Here is a 20,428-nt window from a genome sequence, read left to right as displayed (position 1 = left end):
CAGGCAGAGCTTAGCTAACATCCTCACAAACACACAAAGGGGGCAGACATCCCATAATAATCCCCCCCCCCTCCCACACTCGCACAGGACTCTGCATAGTTACCTCGCAACGGACAGACCATAATATTCAGCCTTCCCCCACCCCCCTCCTCCTCCACCACGCGCGCGCACGCACGTACACTACCACCACTAGACATGCATGCACCAGCCTCATTACATGCACACTCCTCCTTCCCCTTTCCACTAGTAGTCCCAGCCCCCTTAGCAACCCCGTTGTCATGGTGACACCCCCTCCTCCGACAGACCATAATACTCAAGCAGTAGCAGCATACATCCCATAATATACAACTCCTGAAAATACAAGAAAGAAAAAAAAATAGCAGTCACATGGTCTCCAAGGCAGCCCAAGTCCACTGGTGACAGACCATAATACTCACCAAGCATCCACCTGGGTGTCAGCATGACTACACCAAGAAGTCAAAGAGCCATCACTTATGTTCATACAATCCACACACAGGTAGACGACATGCCAGCGTGCTGTGTGCAGGCCTACGGAGCTTGGAGGTGTAACAGAACTGGATGTGTGTCAAATACTTTGATGATGCCTACAGCATTGCTCAGCATCCCCCCCCCCATTGTTATCACAGCAAGACTGCACCACATCGATCTCGTTGATCAAGAAGATTATGATCCAGTTGTATGGTCAAGTCCTTCAAGTGCAACTGAGGCCAACAGGTGTTCAAGTCCACGAGAGTCCTGGCAGGTGTAGAGGTTTACCAGTGTATTTGTCTGATGTTGTGGAAAGCAGGTCAAAGTTGAGTAAACTGATTCATAAAAATACAGAAAAGGTTGCCTTCAAGTTTAGTTTGTAATACAAGACTGATCAAAACAGCAAACATGAATGAAAGTTAGGTTTTTCAGTGGTACTAGAATTGCAAGATGTGACATTCAGGCACCTGAGCACATATAACACATCAACACGTACAATTACAGCTATTACACTGTATAAAGTGTAAAATAAATGAACTACAACATCCATTACAGGCCTGCTCCAGCTGCGCATTTCTCCGCTTAGCCCTGGTGCTGCAGCACATTGTAACTTTATGCTGCTTATGTTCCTAAAATCTTTTTTAAAATAAATAAATAGTGGCCACTAAATAGTCATTTAGGCTCAGCAGGGTCTTTTTTGTTTGTAACACCATTTCAAAGTAATTACACTTGAAAGTGGAACAAGTTGAAACAAGAGGTCTATGAAGATTCTCAGTCATCCAGGTCAAAGAAGGTTAAAGTTGAAACAAGAGCTTAGGGGGAGCACTTAAAGGCCACTTGTAAGTCCAGTCATTCTGAATACAGACTTATTGATACACAGTCAGAGAGGCACATTCATTTCCCCCTCTCTTACTTGCACTTCTTTAACACACTGAATCAGATTTGGATATGTACAACAATGGCACTTACAACCCAGCTCAGCATCCCTGAAGTAGACTGAGGCCTCCTGTCACATCGTTGTTTTATCACAGCTGGACTGCACTATGTCTTTCTCACTTCTGTGATCTGATCATGCATGGGGATTCAAGTGCAACACAGGCCAGCATGTGCACAAGAGTGACGGCAGTGTCTTGGCCTGATGTTGTGTGGATGCAGGTCGAAAGTGAGAACATTTCTCTAAAACTTATTCCTATGGCAACAACCCCAATACATTTAATGTGGTAGCCTTATGGATGAGGTACAATATATTTGTATTCATGATTTTAGTATAGGGGCAGGATACAATTTAGATATTTATTTATTCATGAGTTTCGCATGTTGGGGAGGGCAATCTATGTATTTATTTATTCATGAATTGAATTTCCTTAACCAAGGATGCTGGCATGGCTGATGTTGTTGTTATAGCTGTTGTTAGCGTTTGTGACGACATACCTGTACTTTGTACTTTGTGCCCTGACACAAACTGCCTACTGCATACGGCGTTTATTGGAACTTAGTTCTTGTGATGTAGCGTACTACTTGATTTCTAAAACCTTTTTAAAAACACTAAAACCTTTTTAAAAACACTAGCTAGAAATACACTAGAAAAAGCTTAAAATGGCAGCCTTCCAATATTTTAAAGTGAAAGTTGAATGTTCGACAAGTTGTATTTTAAATGTTTGAACTGAAATAAGAGCTGAGAAGGAGCCCTTGAAGGCCACACGTGAGTCTGGTCCTGCTGCATACAGACTTACTGATGTACTGTGGGAGGCATTCAGTCATCTATTACTCTTTAGTTTGCACTTCTTAATCACACTGAATCTGATTCGGGCATGTACAATATGTGACTGTACGAGCACCACATTTCTTTTTCACACCCACAAAAAAATTTGTTTCATCACTAATTCCCCTTGAGTCGCTTTTTAGGTAGTTGTCTCATCCCACTGTCTGTATTTTACATATCATCTTGTTCCAGCTCTTTATTGAAGCTTTATGTTTACAATGCGTGAAAAATTGAAACCCTAGACTCCCTGTGTTTCATGATAGCACCGGGTTTTTTTTCGTTGGATGTCTTGTGCATCATTTTATAAACATTTACCCAAAAGTTTGCGTGACATATTTGTTGTGCTAAAAAATGTGGAAATCTCTACTACTAATTTGAAATACAGTTGAATATGAACAATGGTTGGCTGCACATCAACAGTTTTGTAATGAGTTACTGACCCACTGGCAGGCCGCTGCTTGTTAAAGTGTAAGTAAGCCAAGCTACCATAGAGCCTGACAACCACGTATTACTATACTGTCAATACACACTGAATTTGAATTAGGTTTCGTACATTTTAAATGGGTATCTTAGTTTTTAACATTGCATATGTGCTTTCATTTTAGATGATAAAATAGTTTAAAGTTGCAACAATATTTATTTCTTCACTGTTAAACAGAGATCAGTAACTTATGACTTCCAGATTATGCTTTGCTCCCTGAAGACCAAAAAGGCATTTATGTACCGTGAAAACTAAAAACCATTTCCCACATAAGCTGCATTAATTTTGTTCTTTTCCTTGTTCATTGTAAAAAGGATTTCTGTTGTACCAGAGATGGTATTGTCTACACAATATATATATATATATATATATTTTTTTTTTTTTTTTTCTACTTACTATGTTATGCACCAATATACCAAAGCAAATTCCTTGTATGTGAAAACCTATTGTCTGCACGTTGGGTTCAGTGGATATTGTAAGAGGGCAGGAACAGTCAAAATGTGAGCCCAGAGGCCTTCCACTGCTTCCTCTACTACTGTGGCACTTCTGCAATATTCCCCACTGTACAGTACATGCAGATCGCATAGCAACAAAGGCCTATGTCTGGCCGTTGTCTGGTACTATCGCTTGAATGCCCCTTACACATGCATGTATGCGTGTGCACATGCACTCCCGTGCAACATCGTCACCAACACCTCCTCCTACTCCCTCTATCCTATATGCACAGCTATCTTTTTACCTAACATGCACTGCACATCCGCCCCAACACCACCATCATTCCATAATATTCATGGGTCGTCCATTCCCTCTGCCCCCTCCCCCCATGTGCACACACACACAGCTCACCGCCCACTCTTCCACCCCCACTTCCCTGCCTGACAACACCACCACCCGCCATCCCATAATATTCATACACACGTTCCACACACATTCATACACAGCAGTGCATTCAGCTCTTTGTTGGCAGAGATGCCTGAGCAATGTGAGCGTGCTCATGCACAGCAGTCATGTTCCTGCTTGCTATGATTATCCGTACTCAGACTGCTGAGGCAGGTAGCCCTCAAGTGCAGAGAAGTAATAAAGCAAATGAAGAAGAGAGCAAAAGGTGGTGGGTCACATCTCTTAATGACCTTGGGCGGGAAAATGTTCATCAAGTTCAGAGTCACCCTGAGGCGACCATCTCTGAATGAGGCCCAATCATCCATCCCATTGTAAGTATCATTGGACAAAGTTAGATCAGTTTAGAGTTGCTCCATCTCATGGCAGAGTCTCTCAAAGTCTGCTGTTGTCTCCCACTATAATGAAGAGAAGGCAAGTCATCTCTACGTATATGTCATGCTGAAGCTTTAACAAGCATCTCTTTAAGCTCTGCAACCTGGCTACAGTCCATCAGTCCTGGACCATTTCAGCATGATAGAATGTCCACAAAATGGGGGAAAGATAAAGATAAAAAAGAGGGCAAGTTATTTACGAGAGCGGGGTGAAGGGATGAGCATAACAGAGGCGCCGGACATGACAGTGGCCAGCTCATCACCATGGCGTTGCTGTGGGAGACAGGGGAAGACGTCACTTGGAGAAACAGGGGATACAAAGGAGGAATACGACGTGAGGAGGACAAAAAAAGAAGTGAAGGGGGCCTACAAGAAACCTGTCTTTGCAGATATAGACAGAGAAAAGTGTGTGTGTGGATGGAGTGACCATTTACTCAGTAACTGGGTGTCAGAGGGTTCAGGTAAATGGACCACCAAATCCTGGACAGGGACTGTGACAGAGTCTGCAAATGTTTGGTTCCACTGGCGCATTTGACTCATCTGATTAAACAAATGATTCCCTCAAGAGCAGTAAAGTTTCATCAGGTGTGACAAAGCTGTAGCACAAATCGTTACTTTATTGGCCTAAGAGATTAAAAAGAAATGTCTTCAAGGATCAATTTATTCATCCATAAAATTAAGGAAATCACAACGCACATCTACACTTAGTCTTACCTGTCTCATGTAATTGAAAAATGAATTTTGATGCTTCAGCATGTTCAACTCAAGGAGTTTGTTTTGCCCCATAAATAAAGCCAATCATAATGGAGAAAAAAAAAACATCAGATAAACTAGCTAGCTAAATGCAAACTAGCCTAGTCGAGCTGAGTAACACAACTGCCATCTAGGTTAAGCCTCTGACAGTGGTGGCATTAATGTGATTTGGTATGAAGTTGTATGGATTTAAATCACATATTTAAAGTTTTAAAAATATTTTCTATATTAGTTCATTAGTTCAATGGACAAAAAAGCTGGAATAATACAATTAGCAGATGTTAAAAGTAGATTCATTTGCTCTTTATATTATTTTAGGCCTCATGCAAGGACTGTGACAATGATTGACTTTTTCCTTTGGGGGGCGAAGGTAGGGATAATCATTTTAAAAAGGCATGAAATTAAGCTGTTGCACAGTTTGACAAGGTAGCACCTCAAAGGTAGTTCATTCCACAACAAAGAAACATTTAAACAACAGTATAAAAATCAGGATTAAAATAAAAATAAAATTAGAGCTATCCTCACAGGTGTCATATCTTGTGTGGAATAAAATAGAAATAATATGCTTTACAACTCCTACAGCTAACTGACATACAAAAACTGAAAGCAGAGCTGCAACACTTTTTTTAAATTCTAAAGATAAAACAATATTATGTATTGTTATCCTTCCAGTTACATACTATTATAGTACAATTAAACAATTAGACATGAGAGATTCTGTAATGTTAAACAGAATTGTTAGATTCTGTATATCACTGGGTAAGAAACCAAAATGAGGAAGAACTACCAAATAAACTGCAACAAAGTGCGCTTTGGTTGAATAACCATGATCAAATTTTTTAAGTAAATAAAGATTAATCATGCAATATAGTTTATATGTTAAGCTGTGTTCCTTAGTGCTCGCTTAAATTAATAAAACATTGACCTCAGTGATCAAATCTGCAAACATAATGTCATTCAGTTTTTTCTCATGTCACAATCCTGCTTTGTTATTCTTTACTGCTTTTTTTTTAACCCAATGTAACACCCACCCACTCTCTCCTAATGCCCTCCTTTCCCTCCTACCTCGTGATTTATTTGCCTCAGTTCCAATATTTGTCGGCAGTGTGTTTTCTTCCCCTTGTCTAAATGTCACCCCTTCTTCTAAGACAATATAAGGAGGGGGAGAGAGGGACAATGAGAGGGCAAATGCGGGGGAGATAGAGGAAGGGGAGGAGGGGGAACTCGTAAAATGAGCAACAAAGTTTGGGAAAATTAAACATTAGGTAAGACGTGCACATTCACATGCATATACATATGTGGTAACAGAAATGCTGTGTCACTGTTTTTGGTGGAAGTATTTTGTGGGACATATTTCTAGGGGAAAAAAGGCTTCAGTTTGTGTTCTCATGAAGTGTTTCTCAGCAGCAAATGCACTCCTGCACACACATGTACATGCAGAGATAAAAAACACACATATACACACATTTATTTGTGATAATCATCAGAAGGACATTATCTCCAGTGCTGGCTCAGATCTTAGGTCTCATGCCAAACAAATACAATGGAAAGCATACTTACACTCTTAATACTTGCGTAGTACAACTATTATCCTTCCCAAAGCCACCTCCTCCCCTCCCTCGGCATCACTCCACACCCTGCATCACGCCTGTCCTCTCTCTCTCCCACCCTCATTCTCTACCTCCTTTATAACCCATCAGTACCATCTCACAACTCTCACTCATTCTTGCTTTTTCAGCTTGGAATGGACACATCTGTTTTGGTGGGGGAACCAAACTGAGGACTTGCTGACACAATGTTATTGCGCTTTTTTGTAAAAAGTTGAATTTCACTAGCACTTCTGGATTTTACATTTTGTTTTGTTTGTTTTTTTTTGGGGGGGGGGGTGCATTCTACTATAATGTTCAATTAAATTGGGACGTGTGGACTTATTTTTGTGTTTAAAGGATGAGTTTTGCTAAGACACTCCTGTGAGCATGGTTTTGCTGTCACTGACAGCACACATGAAGAAACTCATCTTTACTGATTGAAATTGGGATTAAATTTCAATTTGATCAACCACTATAAAAAAAGGATAACTGGATATCACAGGACTATGAACTGGTAAGAATCAGTGTTACTTTCGTGAAACGTAAATTGTGTATACAGTCTTAGTACACTATTAATATTTAGTAAGTAATATTTGCAGCTTCCAATGCTGCAGCAGCATGATCACATAAAGGTTCAAACTGAAATATTAGTCGTCAAATTATTGTTTATTCAAAGTTTCTGTAAAAAAGATGAGCAACTGCTCCAGTTTTTATGATTTTGTTTCTCTGACCTGTTTGACCTTTGTCATCTCAACAGATATGCGGGGATCATCCCCAGACTCTGAGCCAGAAACATAAACCAACACCACAACAGACAGACAGATCACTTCAACTGTGGAGACGGGCAGCGGGCTGTCCAAAGACCCAGCCTGACGCACGGAGAGGGACAGACAGACAGACAGTCTGATGCCAACTGTCTCCACTGTCAATCTCAGGGCACCACTCCTCCTCCTGTTGCTATGGGCAACCCACCCCACCATGGCAACCAACTGGCTGTAAGTATAGTGTGCGAGAGAGGAAGAGAAAAAGGGAGTTTGTTTGTCATGCTATAACTTTTAAACAATGGTGACATGTCTCTAAATCTCTTTCAGTTGCTCCCCTCGCTTTCTTTGTCTCACTCCTAGTGACCTTTTCTCTTTTCTTTCTCTCTGCCTTCACTGTCGTCTTCGCCTGGTCTTCCCCTTGTTTCCATCCTCTTTAAAACTCTCCCCAGTCATTACCTCTTCATCCTTTTTGTACCTTCTTCCTCTTTCACTCCCTCCGCTTTTCTTCATTATGCATCCTCTCATTTTGCCCCCCTTGCACAATAAGTTCCCTTTTCCAAACCTGCTCTGAGCCAATAACACAGCCCACCTTTTCTGTCCCAGCTCCCTGGCGAGGTTGCCTCGCTCCAGGCCCGTGTCCGGTGCTGCCCCATGTGCACGGCTGAGGGGGCTGACCCCAGGGCAGGTGGGTGTGTGCAGGGCGCGAGGGGAGGTCATGGAGTCCGTACGCAAGGCAGCCGAGATGGTCATAGAAGAGGTATGGTCAGGGGGCATGAAGTAACAGGGTCATGACCTGCAGGCATCTTCACTATTTGCCTCAAAACAGCCACTAATTCCATGATGCTTTTATTATCAGCCTCATCAGTGTGTGTTAGATTTGTATATGAGAGCTCCCTAACTGCTATGCATGTCACTGTCTAACTGTCTAAGTGCCAGCACCAGTTCAGGGATCGCCGCTGGAACTGTTCCACCACGGCACGTGGGATCAATGTCTTTGGCAGAGTCATGAACCAAGGTGTCCTCATATTGAAAATGTGTCATGGAAAATTACCTGCTCATGAATCCATACACCGAGAAACTCTCATATGCACTTCAAATTAAGATTTTAATGTGATCTATTTTGGATTCAGGGACTCGTGAGGCGGCCTTTGTGCATGCTTTGTCCTCAGCAGCCGTGGCAGTGGCTGTGACCCGAGCCTGCACCCGCGGGGAGCTGGATAGGTGTGGCTGTGACAGGAAGGTCAGGGGGGTCAGCCCCGAGGGTGAGCTTGGATTCCATTGCATGAAAATGGAACAGGTGAATCCACACTGAGTCACTGCTGCTGCACCGTTTTCTGTGGATTAAATCCTTATGTATGAAGTATGAAGCACTAATGTCCCAGACAGTGATGTCACATCAGGTATTTTCCCATCAGCTGTCACAGGCAAAACACCCATGATGTGACATTACAGATAAGACTGACCATAAGTGCAGTATGTATGAAGCACTGAAACGACAGACAGCTCAGCAGCAGCTTCTGTATGTGTGGTCCAGTGTGGATTCAGCCATCTTTTCCATATTTGTATTAAAACATGCAGTTGTTTAAAGGGTGCAATAAAGCACAGTACCGTCTCTGTCCCACCACAGGATTCCAGTGGTCAGGTTGCAGTGACAACCTGTCCTATGGTGTGGCTTTCTCCCAAACATTTGTGGATGACCCAGAACGAGCCAAGGGGCTGTCAGCAGGGCGACCACTCATGAACCTCCATAACAACGAGGCTGGTCGAAAGGTCGGTTGTTCCGCTCTCTGCCAGCATCTCACTTAATTTCTAACTTTGTCATCTGTGAGATTCACTATCAATCTGCTCTCCTTACATTCACTATCCTCTCATCCTCAGGCCATCCTTCACAACATGCAGGTGGAGTGTAAGTGTCATGGTGTCTCTGGCTCCTGTGAGTTGAGGACCTGCTGGAAGGTTATGCCTCCATTCAGGCGGGTCAGCGTTGTGCTCAAGGAACGCTTTGATGGAGCCACAGAGGTATCAGAATACGCCTTGCGCTTCTTTCAGCTCAGTTGGTGAACACATGAAGTCACATAACCTGAAGCGGATACTTAATCAGAAACTCATCTGAAACCTTGAAAGTTCAGTCTGTGTAGCTCTCTCAACATCATCCTTCTCTTAGGTTCGCCTGACTCGTATTGGATCCAGGACAGCGCTGCTCCCCCGTGATCCGCAGGTCAAACCCCCCGCTGCCAGAGACCTTGTGTACCTTGCGCCCTCCCCAGATTTCTGCCATCTCGACCCTGACAACGGTATCCCTGGAACTGCTGGTAGGAGATGTAACGGTAAGATCAATGTAAAGATCATCTCACAGGATATCAATCCAGATAATCCAATTTATCAATCAAAACAATTACTGAAAAATTACATTGCTCTCTTCTAATAATACCCCAAGGAACCTCTCGGCTGGCACCAGATGGCTGTGAGCTGGTGTGCTGTGGACCGGGCTACAGGGCAGGCCGGGCTGAAGTGGTGCAGCGCTGCTCCTGCAAGTTTTCCTGGTGCTGCTCAGTCCGCTGCCAGCAGTGCAAGAACACAGTCACCATTCACACCTGCAGAGTCTAAGAGGGCCCAAAAAAGACCAAACTGCCTGCGCAGAAAGACCCGAACAAACCACCACACCACCACTCTTGAACACAACATGGTCTAAGAATATAGACAATAACAGTCTTTAATTCACACATTTAGCACCAAATTTTCTTAATTTAATTCATTTGCGACTGAAGCAGTGAGGCGAGTTATGTTTGAGGATTCTTCTGTAAACGCTGCAAAGTTAGAACACATGTAAAAACAAAGCAATGTAGACAAAAACAATGATAAAGCATCAAGTACATCTGGTATAAATTAAAATCACCTTCAGAGGCGGACAGGTGGCCACACAGGCACAGACATAGACATGCGTGCACACAAATTCACATGAACACAACAGTTAATGAACAGTTAATCTCTCACTGAACTAACAAAAGCTTTTAAAGCTGAACTAAACCAGGACTAACAGGGAAACATTACAGCACTCTTTATTTTATGCAAACTATTCGCGTTATGTCTCATAGACTAGCAGGTCTTTGAACATTTACTGTATTTATGTCTTCTTCTCTATTCTGGTTTATTTATTTAAGTTTTTGCTTTACTTCAGCTTCCAGCAGAGACCTCTTAAATAGGAAGAATAACTTTTACTTACTTCAGTGTCTGTCTTGTGTTTTGTCCCTCACCATCATGTGAAACTCTTCTGCATGTTCCTGCACAAGCAGTGCTTTTAGGTCTGTTCAAAAAAAAATCTAATAAATACAGTAGTTTTATCTAAAATATGTGTTTGAGTTTCTTATTGACCTGACATGTAAAAGATATTTTCAAACTGCCAATTCAGTCAATTCCCGACTGATACTGCATTCCAGACAACTTGGTACTCGACTTTCCGACCTCCTACTGGAAAAAGTACGCCAATACAGGTAAATTCGGCGTAAATCCGTCTACCCTGACTTCATGAAGAGGCAGCTCTCTGACATCACAAAACTATGGCAGCACCCAGGGAAGTACATATTGTAAATGGTAAACCATCAACTCAAAGGCAACATAAAGTATATTAGCCTGTATTTCTTTTAAATAATGCATACTATCATATAGTAACACCTGTTCTGTATGTAAATTAATGTCAACACATCATTTAACAAAGAAACATCAGTTTGTCAAGATCAGGCATGTTTTTCATTCGTGTTTGGCGTCATGCACCTGGAACAATTCAGGGCGGACTTTGGAAATTTCCACTGGGAAATATTCACCTCCAACTGTGACTAGAACGCAGCATAAAGGCACATAGGTTAGCTGCAAAGTTAAAGGTACCCTGTGGAGTTTTTCACCACTAGAGGCACTATGGAGCAATGTTTTGCTGAACAGGTCCCTGTTTAAAACACGTAGTTTGGAGACGTTCACGGTTTGTTTCTTTTATATTTGTACATGTTTTTGTATTATGATGGCAGAAGGTAAAGCAAGTGTGTAGTACATGGTTAACTAGAATGATCTCCCTTATGATTCGTTGAGCATTGTCCTTCAAACATACAAAAATAATGGCTGCTTTCCATGTCCTTGAACCATTTTATTAAAAATATCCTGTGATTACAAACACCCAGAAATTTACTAGCAAAAGGTTAACATCTCAATCTAACACAATTAAGATCTATTCAAAATATTAAAACTTAATTTGTTATATTATCAATTGCTCAAAGTTGGTAGTCTAGCAATAAAAAAAAAATCTTGATAAAATAAAAACTCAAGTTTCAAAAGGAATAACTGCTAAAAGTTTCCCAAAACAGAGTCACAGAATTAATACAATATACACAAAAGAAGAATAAAATAGAAATTCATAAGTCCACTAAAGAAGGGAAATTTGTGGAAATGCACTTGGCCTCCCCAGAAGGAGGGGAACTGGAAAGAAAGTATTACAGACATCTACCTTTGCTTGGAGTGACAACAAATCTCTTGTGCTTTCATTATTCAATCCAAAAGGGTCAGAAAAGAAAGCTAATAGAGAACCACTTAACATTAAGTTGCCCCTTACCAAAGTTCACTAAAAAACTTAATGTTAAAAGTGTTTCCCTACACTGGGTTTTAAAGCCCCAATCGCCAAAATAAGTAAAACACAGAGGAGGCCAAAAGCGGCTAGATAAAAGAATATTTGCTTAAAAAAAAAAGAAATGGAGCAACAGTGACAGGCAGGGGGGGCCCGCCCCACCTCAATATTTGTAGAGAGAACACTGCAATTTTAAAAGCTTTCAGAAAAGGAGTTAGGTGACACTTACTGCATGCTGAAGTTTTATTCCCTCAGCATCTTTCAAAGTTTATTTTGAAGGCACAATCAGTGTACACTTGTATTAGAATAAGTCTCAATGGCACTGTACCTCCCTTCCCCTTTTGTTTTGTCCTTTTTTTCATAATGGCCATTGATCTTTCTGATGATTTGATTCACCCCGCCTATTTCTCACACCGTTACGTCTCTCACTGTTGTTGTTCATCTATAGCAGGACACACTTTCTCTTGGTTTTGGTCTCAGGAGGCTCCAAGGCTGCCAGGATGGCCTCGTCAAACACGTTTTTAAGCCCTCGCTACAGAACAGAACAAGACAGAGCGAACATTTTAATACTGTCAGTTATTATTGCCCGACTTAACAAATATGTTGCTTTCAGTTGCAGTGTACCATACCTGTGTCAAAGCAGAGCACTCCACGTATTTGACAGCTTTCAGCTCACGAGCCAGCTTCTCTCCACTCTCAGGATATAGGGGGCGCTGCTTGTTCTTTGCCAGTTTCTCGACCGTGTTGCTATCTTCCCGCAGGTCCATCTGTGTACCCACTAACAGGAAAGGTGTGCGTGGGCAGTGGTGAGAAATCTCAGGAACCCACTGGGGATAAAAATAGTAAATAATAAAAAAGGTACAAGGATTAAATTCATGTTTTCATCCTTCCTGGTCACATCTAAGTCTGGGTACTATATGCAAAGAACGTTCTTTTTCAGTTATTTGTACTTATAAAACATTTAATATTTTAGAACTTTTACTTTTGTCTGGAATACAGCTGCAACAATTAATTGAAAAGTTTATTAGTTGTCAACTATTAAATTAATTGGCAACTATATTGATAATTGATTAACAGGTCTATAATCAAGTGATTCTTTAAGAAAAATTATCTAAATCCAGCTTCTTAAATGCATATATTTTCTGGTTTCTTTACTCATCTGACAGTAAAGTGAATATCTTTGGGGTTTGGCTAAAACAAGACATTTGAGGACATCATCTTGAGCTTTGGGAAACAATGATCCCCCCCCCCCCCAATTTTCTGACATTTTATATACCTAACAATTGATCAACTAATTGAGAAAATAATCCTAACCCCACACGTCTGTCAAAGAAATTCTGCAAACCAGCACCACAGATACATTTAACAACAAAAGTTAAGGTCATGTTTTTCCCTAGTCAGTGAAACAGTTGACTGACCTTCTCTTTGACATTTTCAAATGATGAGGGGGAGACAACAGAGAAACATACGAGGAACACATCTGTCTGTGGATAGCTGAGAGGACGCAGCCTGTCATAATCCTCCTGACCTGAGAACAACGATCACAACAGAAACAGGGAAGTTTTTCTATTTGTTTCAAGTGACAGAAATAAGAGAGAAAAAGACAGACTTTCAAAGACATTCATGTTACCTGCTGTGTCAAACAGGCCAAGCGTATAGGGCTCTCCCCCAATCATCACAGTCACTGCATAATTGTCAAAAACCTTCAAGCACACACACAAAAAAGGACAAATCATGTGAGAAAAACAAAAGGCAGCATGTTTGATTGCATTGTATTTCAGCCATGAAGAAATATTAAAAGGAAAAGGTGTTTCTTAGTAAATGTGTTTACGACATGCAGTACTTCTAAACATGACACAGCTTTTATTAAATCTTCTTACCGTAGGCACATATTCTGAGGGGAACTTGTTGGTTGTGTAGGAGATCAGTAAGCAGGTCTTTCCTACTGCACCGTCCCCTACCACTACACATTTTATAGTCTGCATCTGCAGGGATAAAGAGAAAATAGGAAACGTCACAAGAGTGTCGGCGAATACAGTATACCAGACAGACACTGATAGAGGGTATTGGTAATCAAAAAATATAATACACAGTACTATAACACTCACAGAGGCCATTTTGTTTGACTACATTTACTTTTAATACTTACGTTTTTGCTAATAATACTTACATACTGTTACAAGTTTTACTCCGTGTACACATTTTTACAGTGTTATATACAAATACAATATATGAAGTACTTTCCCCCACTGCATTTATTTAACAGTTACTAAATATTTCAGTTTAAAGTTGGCAGTTTATTAGGTACACCTTGCTAAAACTATATATATATATATATACATACACATACATACATACATACATACATACGCACACATACAAATACACACACACACACACACACATATATATACACACACACACACACACACACATATACACATACACACACATATACACATACACACACACATATATACACACACACACATATAATATCTATCTATCTCTCTCTCTCTCTATAGAGAAAAAGGGAAAATATATAGACACAGACACAGAAGATGGGACAAGCACAACTCCTCAATTAGCCATTCACTTTATACAGCTTTGAGGCACTCACTTGATTTTATGTAACGTTATTCCCATTTTGTTGTTTACAAAAGATCTCACTGACAAACAACGGTGGTAGAATTCACATCTGTTGTACTAAGCTTGTTATTACATGTGCGTGCAAAAGAGTATTAATGACAGTGAAGCACTTCCGCATAGGTTACATACCATGGGTGAAAAAAAACCACGGCCTATTAGCTTAATGTAATTTAGAAGCGGATACCGCCCAACACTTCCGCTAAATAAGCAGTTCCTCGGACAAAGTCAGGGCTGAAAACTGAAACTTTAAATGTAGAAGCTAACATAAAACGAGCAGTGAGCTAAAGCTGAGCCTGACTGTAGATAAGTATAAGCTCAGATTTATTAAGTGAGAAAATGAAAAACGTTGCAGTGTCAGATTGTTGCCTTAGTTAGCTTATTTACTAATCTAGCAACAGCTCAATCTATAACAAACACGAGGAAATAATCGCACAACCAGCGATGGTAAGTGACAACTGTGACAACTTCATTACCCAGATTGATATTAGCCAACACTAAACTGAGCTTCATGGGAAACTTAACACTTCGCCAATTTATCAAACCAACGAACAAGCGTTTCTTCTCGGAAGAGACTTAATATTGTTAAGGGGACTCTCCTACGTCCGTACCATATTGTAGTTAACCATAAATAGTTATTTCAGACAGTTTTTTACAACCGCACTCACCGTTTTTCTTCAGACAGGTTAGGCGTTGGTTGCATCCGGGTTTGAGGGTCGAATAACTTTGCGCGCAGCCGCAGAGCAGACGAGCCACAGCAACCGACGTAGATAGAAACACCGCCGCCTGCTGGACAGAACCGCACACAGCAGGACATTTAGTCTATCTGCCTGTCTAAATAAAGAGAGAACTTATCTAAAGTAGTGGAAGGCGTATTCACATCCTGTAAGTAAATATTTACACTTTTCCTCAATAGCTTTGGTCAAATGACCTTCATTTTGTCAAACTATATGAACATTAGGTCAGTTGTTCTTACGACTCTAGTCATTTATAGTTGCTTGAGTTGCTTGCTACTGAGTAAGCCTTGCCGATTAAAATATTTTGCATTTGTTCACTATTAAATCATATTTCTCTTAAATGCAATTATACACATTCATTGTGTAAATCCCTAAATGCTAAATAGAGCGACCAACAATCACAAGAACCTGTCACACATATTAGATACAGTTATGTGGTATTGTTATAAAAGTTGTCAGATGGATAGACTTAGGCTAGATGGGGAACAATTCAATTTCCTCACAATTTAGAGCAATTGAACGCAACTGCTGTCCAATTTAGCTTGCAGGTAAAACTCATAACCAATTAGTTCACAATCATAATTATACTGCAAGAGCTGTAAGATGTTACAGCTGTGGAATATGGAGCATGAGGACAAGGAAGAGCCAGAGAAAAGCAAAGACACAGAAATCTCAAATGAGATACAGGCAGCAATTAGAGACCATGTAGCCTAAATTAATCAACCATTGCGTAAGTATGACAGAGTGCAGCCTAATCTGGGCCGGTCCACAGTGTTGTCAAATACAGAAATGTTTTATTTAAAGTACAGTCTGTGCCATAGCTGACATCAATACTATTAAGCTGCCTAAATATACAATGTTAGCAATTGGAAAATATTACATGATGGGTAGCCATCACACTTTCAGCGCATGCTGTCATTTGACAAGACGTCTTTGCATTTTGATGGTCCTGTTCTTTTTGGTTTTGATTACAATTATTTAGGTATTTGAAACATAAGTTAATTCTTTTGATTGAGTAATCACCTGTCGCAGGTCATAGAGTGGTGTGCTGAATGGACCACATGGTGTGATGATTGTACATAGAGTTTTGTTTCAGTAAATGTGCCAAATCGATCGAGAAAAACTGTAAGTAAAGGTAGCCTACAGAAGCACACAACTTTACAAAAAAGTAAAGTAACACATTGCAAGAGATTGGACAGTATTCACAGCTTTTGCTGTATGTACTGTGATTTGTTGACAGAGCATGTCACTATGATGCAAAAAAGAAAAAGACGAGACTGTCTTCATCAATTCACGACACATTTACAAGAAACTTCTCACTGAAACTGCTCAACAGATTATGGCAATGTGTGCAACCAATTTGCATGTAGTGACTTATACAATGAACTTATTTCTAAATGTTTGTGGAAGTAAGACTATTCAACAGAGAACCATTATAATTTGTGATTAACATGACATAAGCAATTGGTAATGTAAGAAACAGCAGACAATTGTACATAATCATTTGCATAAATGTGTCAGAGTGAATCATATTTCATTGCTTTCACACAAATGCATTCAATTACCACTTTCTCCAAAATCAAATGCTAACAAACTACATAACAAAACTGTAAACTGTTATTTAACTGTTGTTAAATTTCTTGGAATATATAGAAAATCTTAGCAGAATATTGACATGCATGGAGAACTGTGTGTAGTGTTTTGAACTAAGTGTGGTTTAGAACTGCAATCTGAGTGTAAAGCAGGAAATGTGTTTGATTTTTTTCAGGGGGTTGGTACAGGAATTACAGGTTGTGGTCACTGTGTCTCAGTTCAAGTGTTACTGTAGAAACAACGGAGGAAAAACTGTACTGCAGCACTGAAATTTGTTTTTGTTTCTTTTTATATTTCAAGTCAGTTACTATATGCAATGATGTAGAGAAAATACTGTAAAAGGTATTTTAAGATAGCAAATTTCTGTATTTCTGATTTGTTTTTGTTACATCTTTTAGTACAGTCAAAACAGTGAAAATATGTTATTCTACTTCTATAATGAAATACTGATTTATGTGAAAAATCATTCAAATGTCAAAGATAAAAATGCATCGTTTGTGTAATCTACAATGTCAGTGTGTTATCAGTGACTGTGTTTGGTTGAACGAGCTTATTTTGAGACATGTATGAAGTGTTTTGGTGGTTTGAGTGAGTTTTGGAGGTGAGATTACAGTTGTGGCCAAGATGCATGTTGGTAATGCAGACTGTATGAAGCATTTTGAAAAAGTGGCTTCAGTTTTGACAGACACTTGTTAGCAATTGAAAAACTGTAAAAACACATTCAAATAGAATGTTGGTAAATGTCCTGCATTTATTACTAACCAGACTGAAATACATAAAAAAAATCTTAGCAGAATATGTGTGTGCAATTTTTGTTTATGTTCATCTGCGTGGAGAAATGTGTGCAGTGTTTTGAACAAGTGTGGTTTCGAACTGCAGTCTGAGTGTAAAGCAGGAAATGTGCTTGTATTTTAGTTGACTTGGTTCACAGGGTTGATACATGAATTACATGTTGTGGGCATTTTAAGTTTTAGTGTTACTGTAGAAATAACTGAGAAACTGTTCTGCCACACTGAATGTAGTAGGAATTGGTTTTTGGGTTTCACTTTTTTCACAAGTAAATTACTACATGCAATGATATAGAAAAATAAAGGATATTGAAGGACATTTCTGATTCATTTGTTACATATACTTAAGTACAGATTACAAAGTGAATATGTTATTCTTATTCATAAATTAAATACTGATTTACTGAAAACTCAAACTTCTGTATATATATAAAAAAAAAAGTTTGCATTAAACATATTAGCGGGTTTTTTTTTTTGTTTTTTTTTATGTGTGTGTGTGTGTGTGTGTTATGAGTGACATTGTTTGCTTTCTGAGTGAGAATTGTTGCCAGTGTTTAGATGAACGAGTTTATTTTGATATATGTATGAAATGTTTTGGTGTGTAACTGAGGCAAGTGGTGAGGGATTTAAATCCCCAAATATCTAACAGTTGCCATAGGTTCCCCACAATTAATAAAAATCAGAGACATGGGTTTCAACTGGAAGGGTGATTTAAACAATATTTAAATATCAGGTTTTGGGCAATTTTATTCACTAGACAAACTCAAACAATTCTAAAAACAGACAAGATGTAGATGTCAACGCTGCCAGGGATGGTAAAGGATAAAAGCAAACTGTTAACACATCAGCATCTACAGAAGCCAGACATGCAGGGGGTTTAATTTCAATTTTATTAGTGGATAGCCCCTTGAGATGCAGCATCTCGTTTAAAAGAGGGTCCAAAAACACTGTAATAGTTGGTAGTTGATATTTACCTCAAGCAATGCAGTAAATAATCAACCCAGCTCTGACGCCACCTCATTTACGGACCTGACGTTTAATGCAACTGCAATGTAAACCACAGGTCACCCATAAACACACTAGTAAAATTGTATAGTTCTAGATAGCATCTTTTTACCTCTGGGTTATCAACCTCCAATGCCATCTCTGCTGTGAATTCTAGCATAACAGGCTATGCAGTCCACAAGGTCTGCACAACAGGTGGCTTCAAATGCCTGTAATGAAAACAAATTAAATCATGTTCATAAAAGTTAATAGTGTCATCCCTGATGAAACCTTCCAGAAGACATACCTGCTCCCTAACCACACTGAAAGACAATGCCTCAAAAGAGGTCCTGAGGGCTCCCTGTAAATCAGCTCTTAAAGAGGCACTGGTCTTCAGGTGTGTGCCAGCTTCTGGAGAGACAGAGGGTGGAGCTTCCCTGAGAGGTCAAAACTGATTGTGGCATTACTAGGCCAAAAGCCTACCCATCACAGGTGCTTTAAATGAATCTTTGAAAGTGAGATTGACTGATTGGCCAAGACACATGTTGAAAATGTAGACTGTATGAAGAGTTTTGAAAAAGTGGTTTCAGTTTTGACCGACACTTGTTAGCAATTGAAAAACTGTAACAACGTTGCTTGCTATTTGATTAAAGAAATTAAAATATAGGATGTTAAAAAGTTTTACAGCATACACGTATAATAATTTAACAAACATTGTGCATTATAATGTACATAACATAATAATAATAAATAATAATAATAATCTAGTTTTATCCTCTTTTTTTCTGCACAGTGTATAAGTGTGTCAAGAGTTACTGTGAACCAATCTGTTGTATGTGTCAACATACTTGGCTGATAAAGTTGATTCTGATTCTGATTACTTTGTGCTTTAATGGCACATAGGCTACTGTACAGTAGGCTATTACCAAACAGGTAATCAGGCAAATGCCTGCCTTTGGGGGCGGTGTAACGTAAATTATTTATTTATATAACTGCTTTTAAAAAACGGGCCAACGATCGGCCCATAAAGCATGGACAGCGGCCCATTGAGTAATTTTCTATACTGACATTGTGCAGGCCCAATCACATCTCTTACTAGCCACCACCCCCTCTGCTCTCTGTTTCTTGTGTTACGGGCCAAAGAAACCCCTTCAGACGGCTGCCGCCAAATGCGCGAAAACAACCGATGTGTTTGCTGCCGGGGCAGCGGTAGCTTCAACATCAGCTGCAGTACCCTGCATAGAGCAGCCCCAGCACTTGAAGGAGTAAAAGAGCTGTGGTGGCCACTGCCTGGCAGAGGAGGAGGCGTGTGTTAGCGAAAAAGAAGGACAAAGTGAAAGGGCCGAGGGAGAGAGAGAGAGCAGGAGGAGAGTGGAGGTGACGCGGTAAGCATGGAGTAGCTCAACCTACAAGGGAGCAGGGAGGGAGGGTCATTTACAGTGGGGACGCTGGGGACATGTAGCCACCACTTTTTGAAAGCATTTGTTAAAAATGTTCTGAAAAATGGCTTGCACCAACAAATGTTGATTAACAAATGAAAATGCTATGAGAAAGGTTTATTTGCACAATAAGAAAACCTGCAATGCAATGTAAATATAAAAGAAACATCTGCATTGTCATTGCAAAGTTGTGCAAATGTTGTGTCTCAGTGTTTCATCATACCCCTAATCTGACCCCCTAAATGGATCAATGGACCGACCGATTTTGGTGGGCTGCCTCGGCCAAAAATGCCTGGGCCGATTTTTTGTCCCTGTCCAGTCCTGCAAACAAGTTATCACAAACAGGAGCATTGGACCCGCATAGGGCTCCAGGGCCAGTTGCCCGCTTTCCCAGTTGGTAATGCAGCCGCAATAGGCCTTTTTCAATAAGAAGGAGTTTTCACATGTCACAGTAGGGAAAGTACAGGTGTAAATGATAAAATGAATGATGGCAAAATAATTAATTAGTTATGGATGAATGATC

At 40.0% G+C, this 20,428-nt stretch overlaps 2 protein-coding genes across 2 annotated transcripts; one reads left to right on the top strand and one right to left on the bottom strand.

The window, feature by feature from the left end:
• Positions 1–7,167: 7,167 nt before the first annotated feature.
• On the top strand, positions 7,168–10,432 carry wnt4b (wingless-type MMTV integration site family, member 4b). Its single transcript, XM_046044997.1, has 8 exons — positions 7,168–7,340; positions 7,713–7,866; positions 8,040–8,124; positions 8,240–8,371; positions 8,737–8,879; positions 8,988–9,128; positions 9,274–9,436; positions 9,547–10,432. The coding sequence occupies exons 1-8, from the start codon at positions 7,252–7,254 to the stop codon at positions 9,714–9,716; spliced, it is 1,077 nt and encodes a 358-aa protein (XP_045900953.1). The 5' UTR covers positions 7,168–7,251; the 3' UTR covers positions 9,717–10,432.
• A 791-nt stretch (positions 10,433–11,223) lies between these two features.
• Positions 11,224–15,154, bottom strand: cdc42l (cell division cycle 42, like). Its single transcript, XM_046044998.1, has 6 exons — positions 15,033–15,154; positions 13,599–13,703; positions 13,349–13,421; positions 13,137–13,246; positions 12,348–12,545; positions 11,224–12,250 (listed from the first exon to the last, which is right to left on the bottom strand). Exons 2-6 carry the CDS (start codon positions 13,701–13,703, stop codon positions 12,161–12,163), a joined length of 576 nt encoding a protein of 191 aa, XP_045900954.1. The 5' UTR covers positions 15,033–15,154; the 3' UTR covers positions 11,224–12,160.
• Positions 15,155–20,428: the final 5,274 nt, after the last annotated feature.

This window comes from Micropterus dolomieu, linkage group LG03, assembly GCF_021292245.1.
Source record: "Micropterus dolomieu isolate WLL.071019.BEF.003 ecotype Adirondacks linkage group LG03, ASM2129224v1, whole genome shotgun sequence".
Classification (NCBI taxonomy): Eukaryota; Metazoa; Chordata; class Actinopteri; order Centrarchiformes; family Centrarchidae; genus Micropterus; species Micropterus dolomieu.
This window is presented reverse-complemented; position numbering and strand designations above follow the sequence as displayed.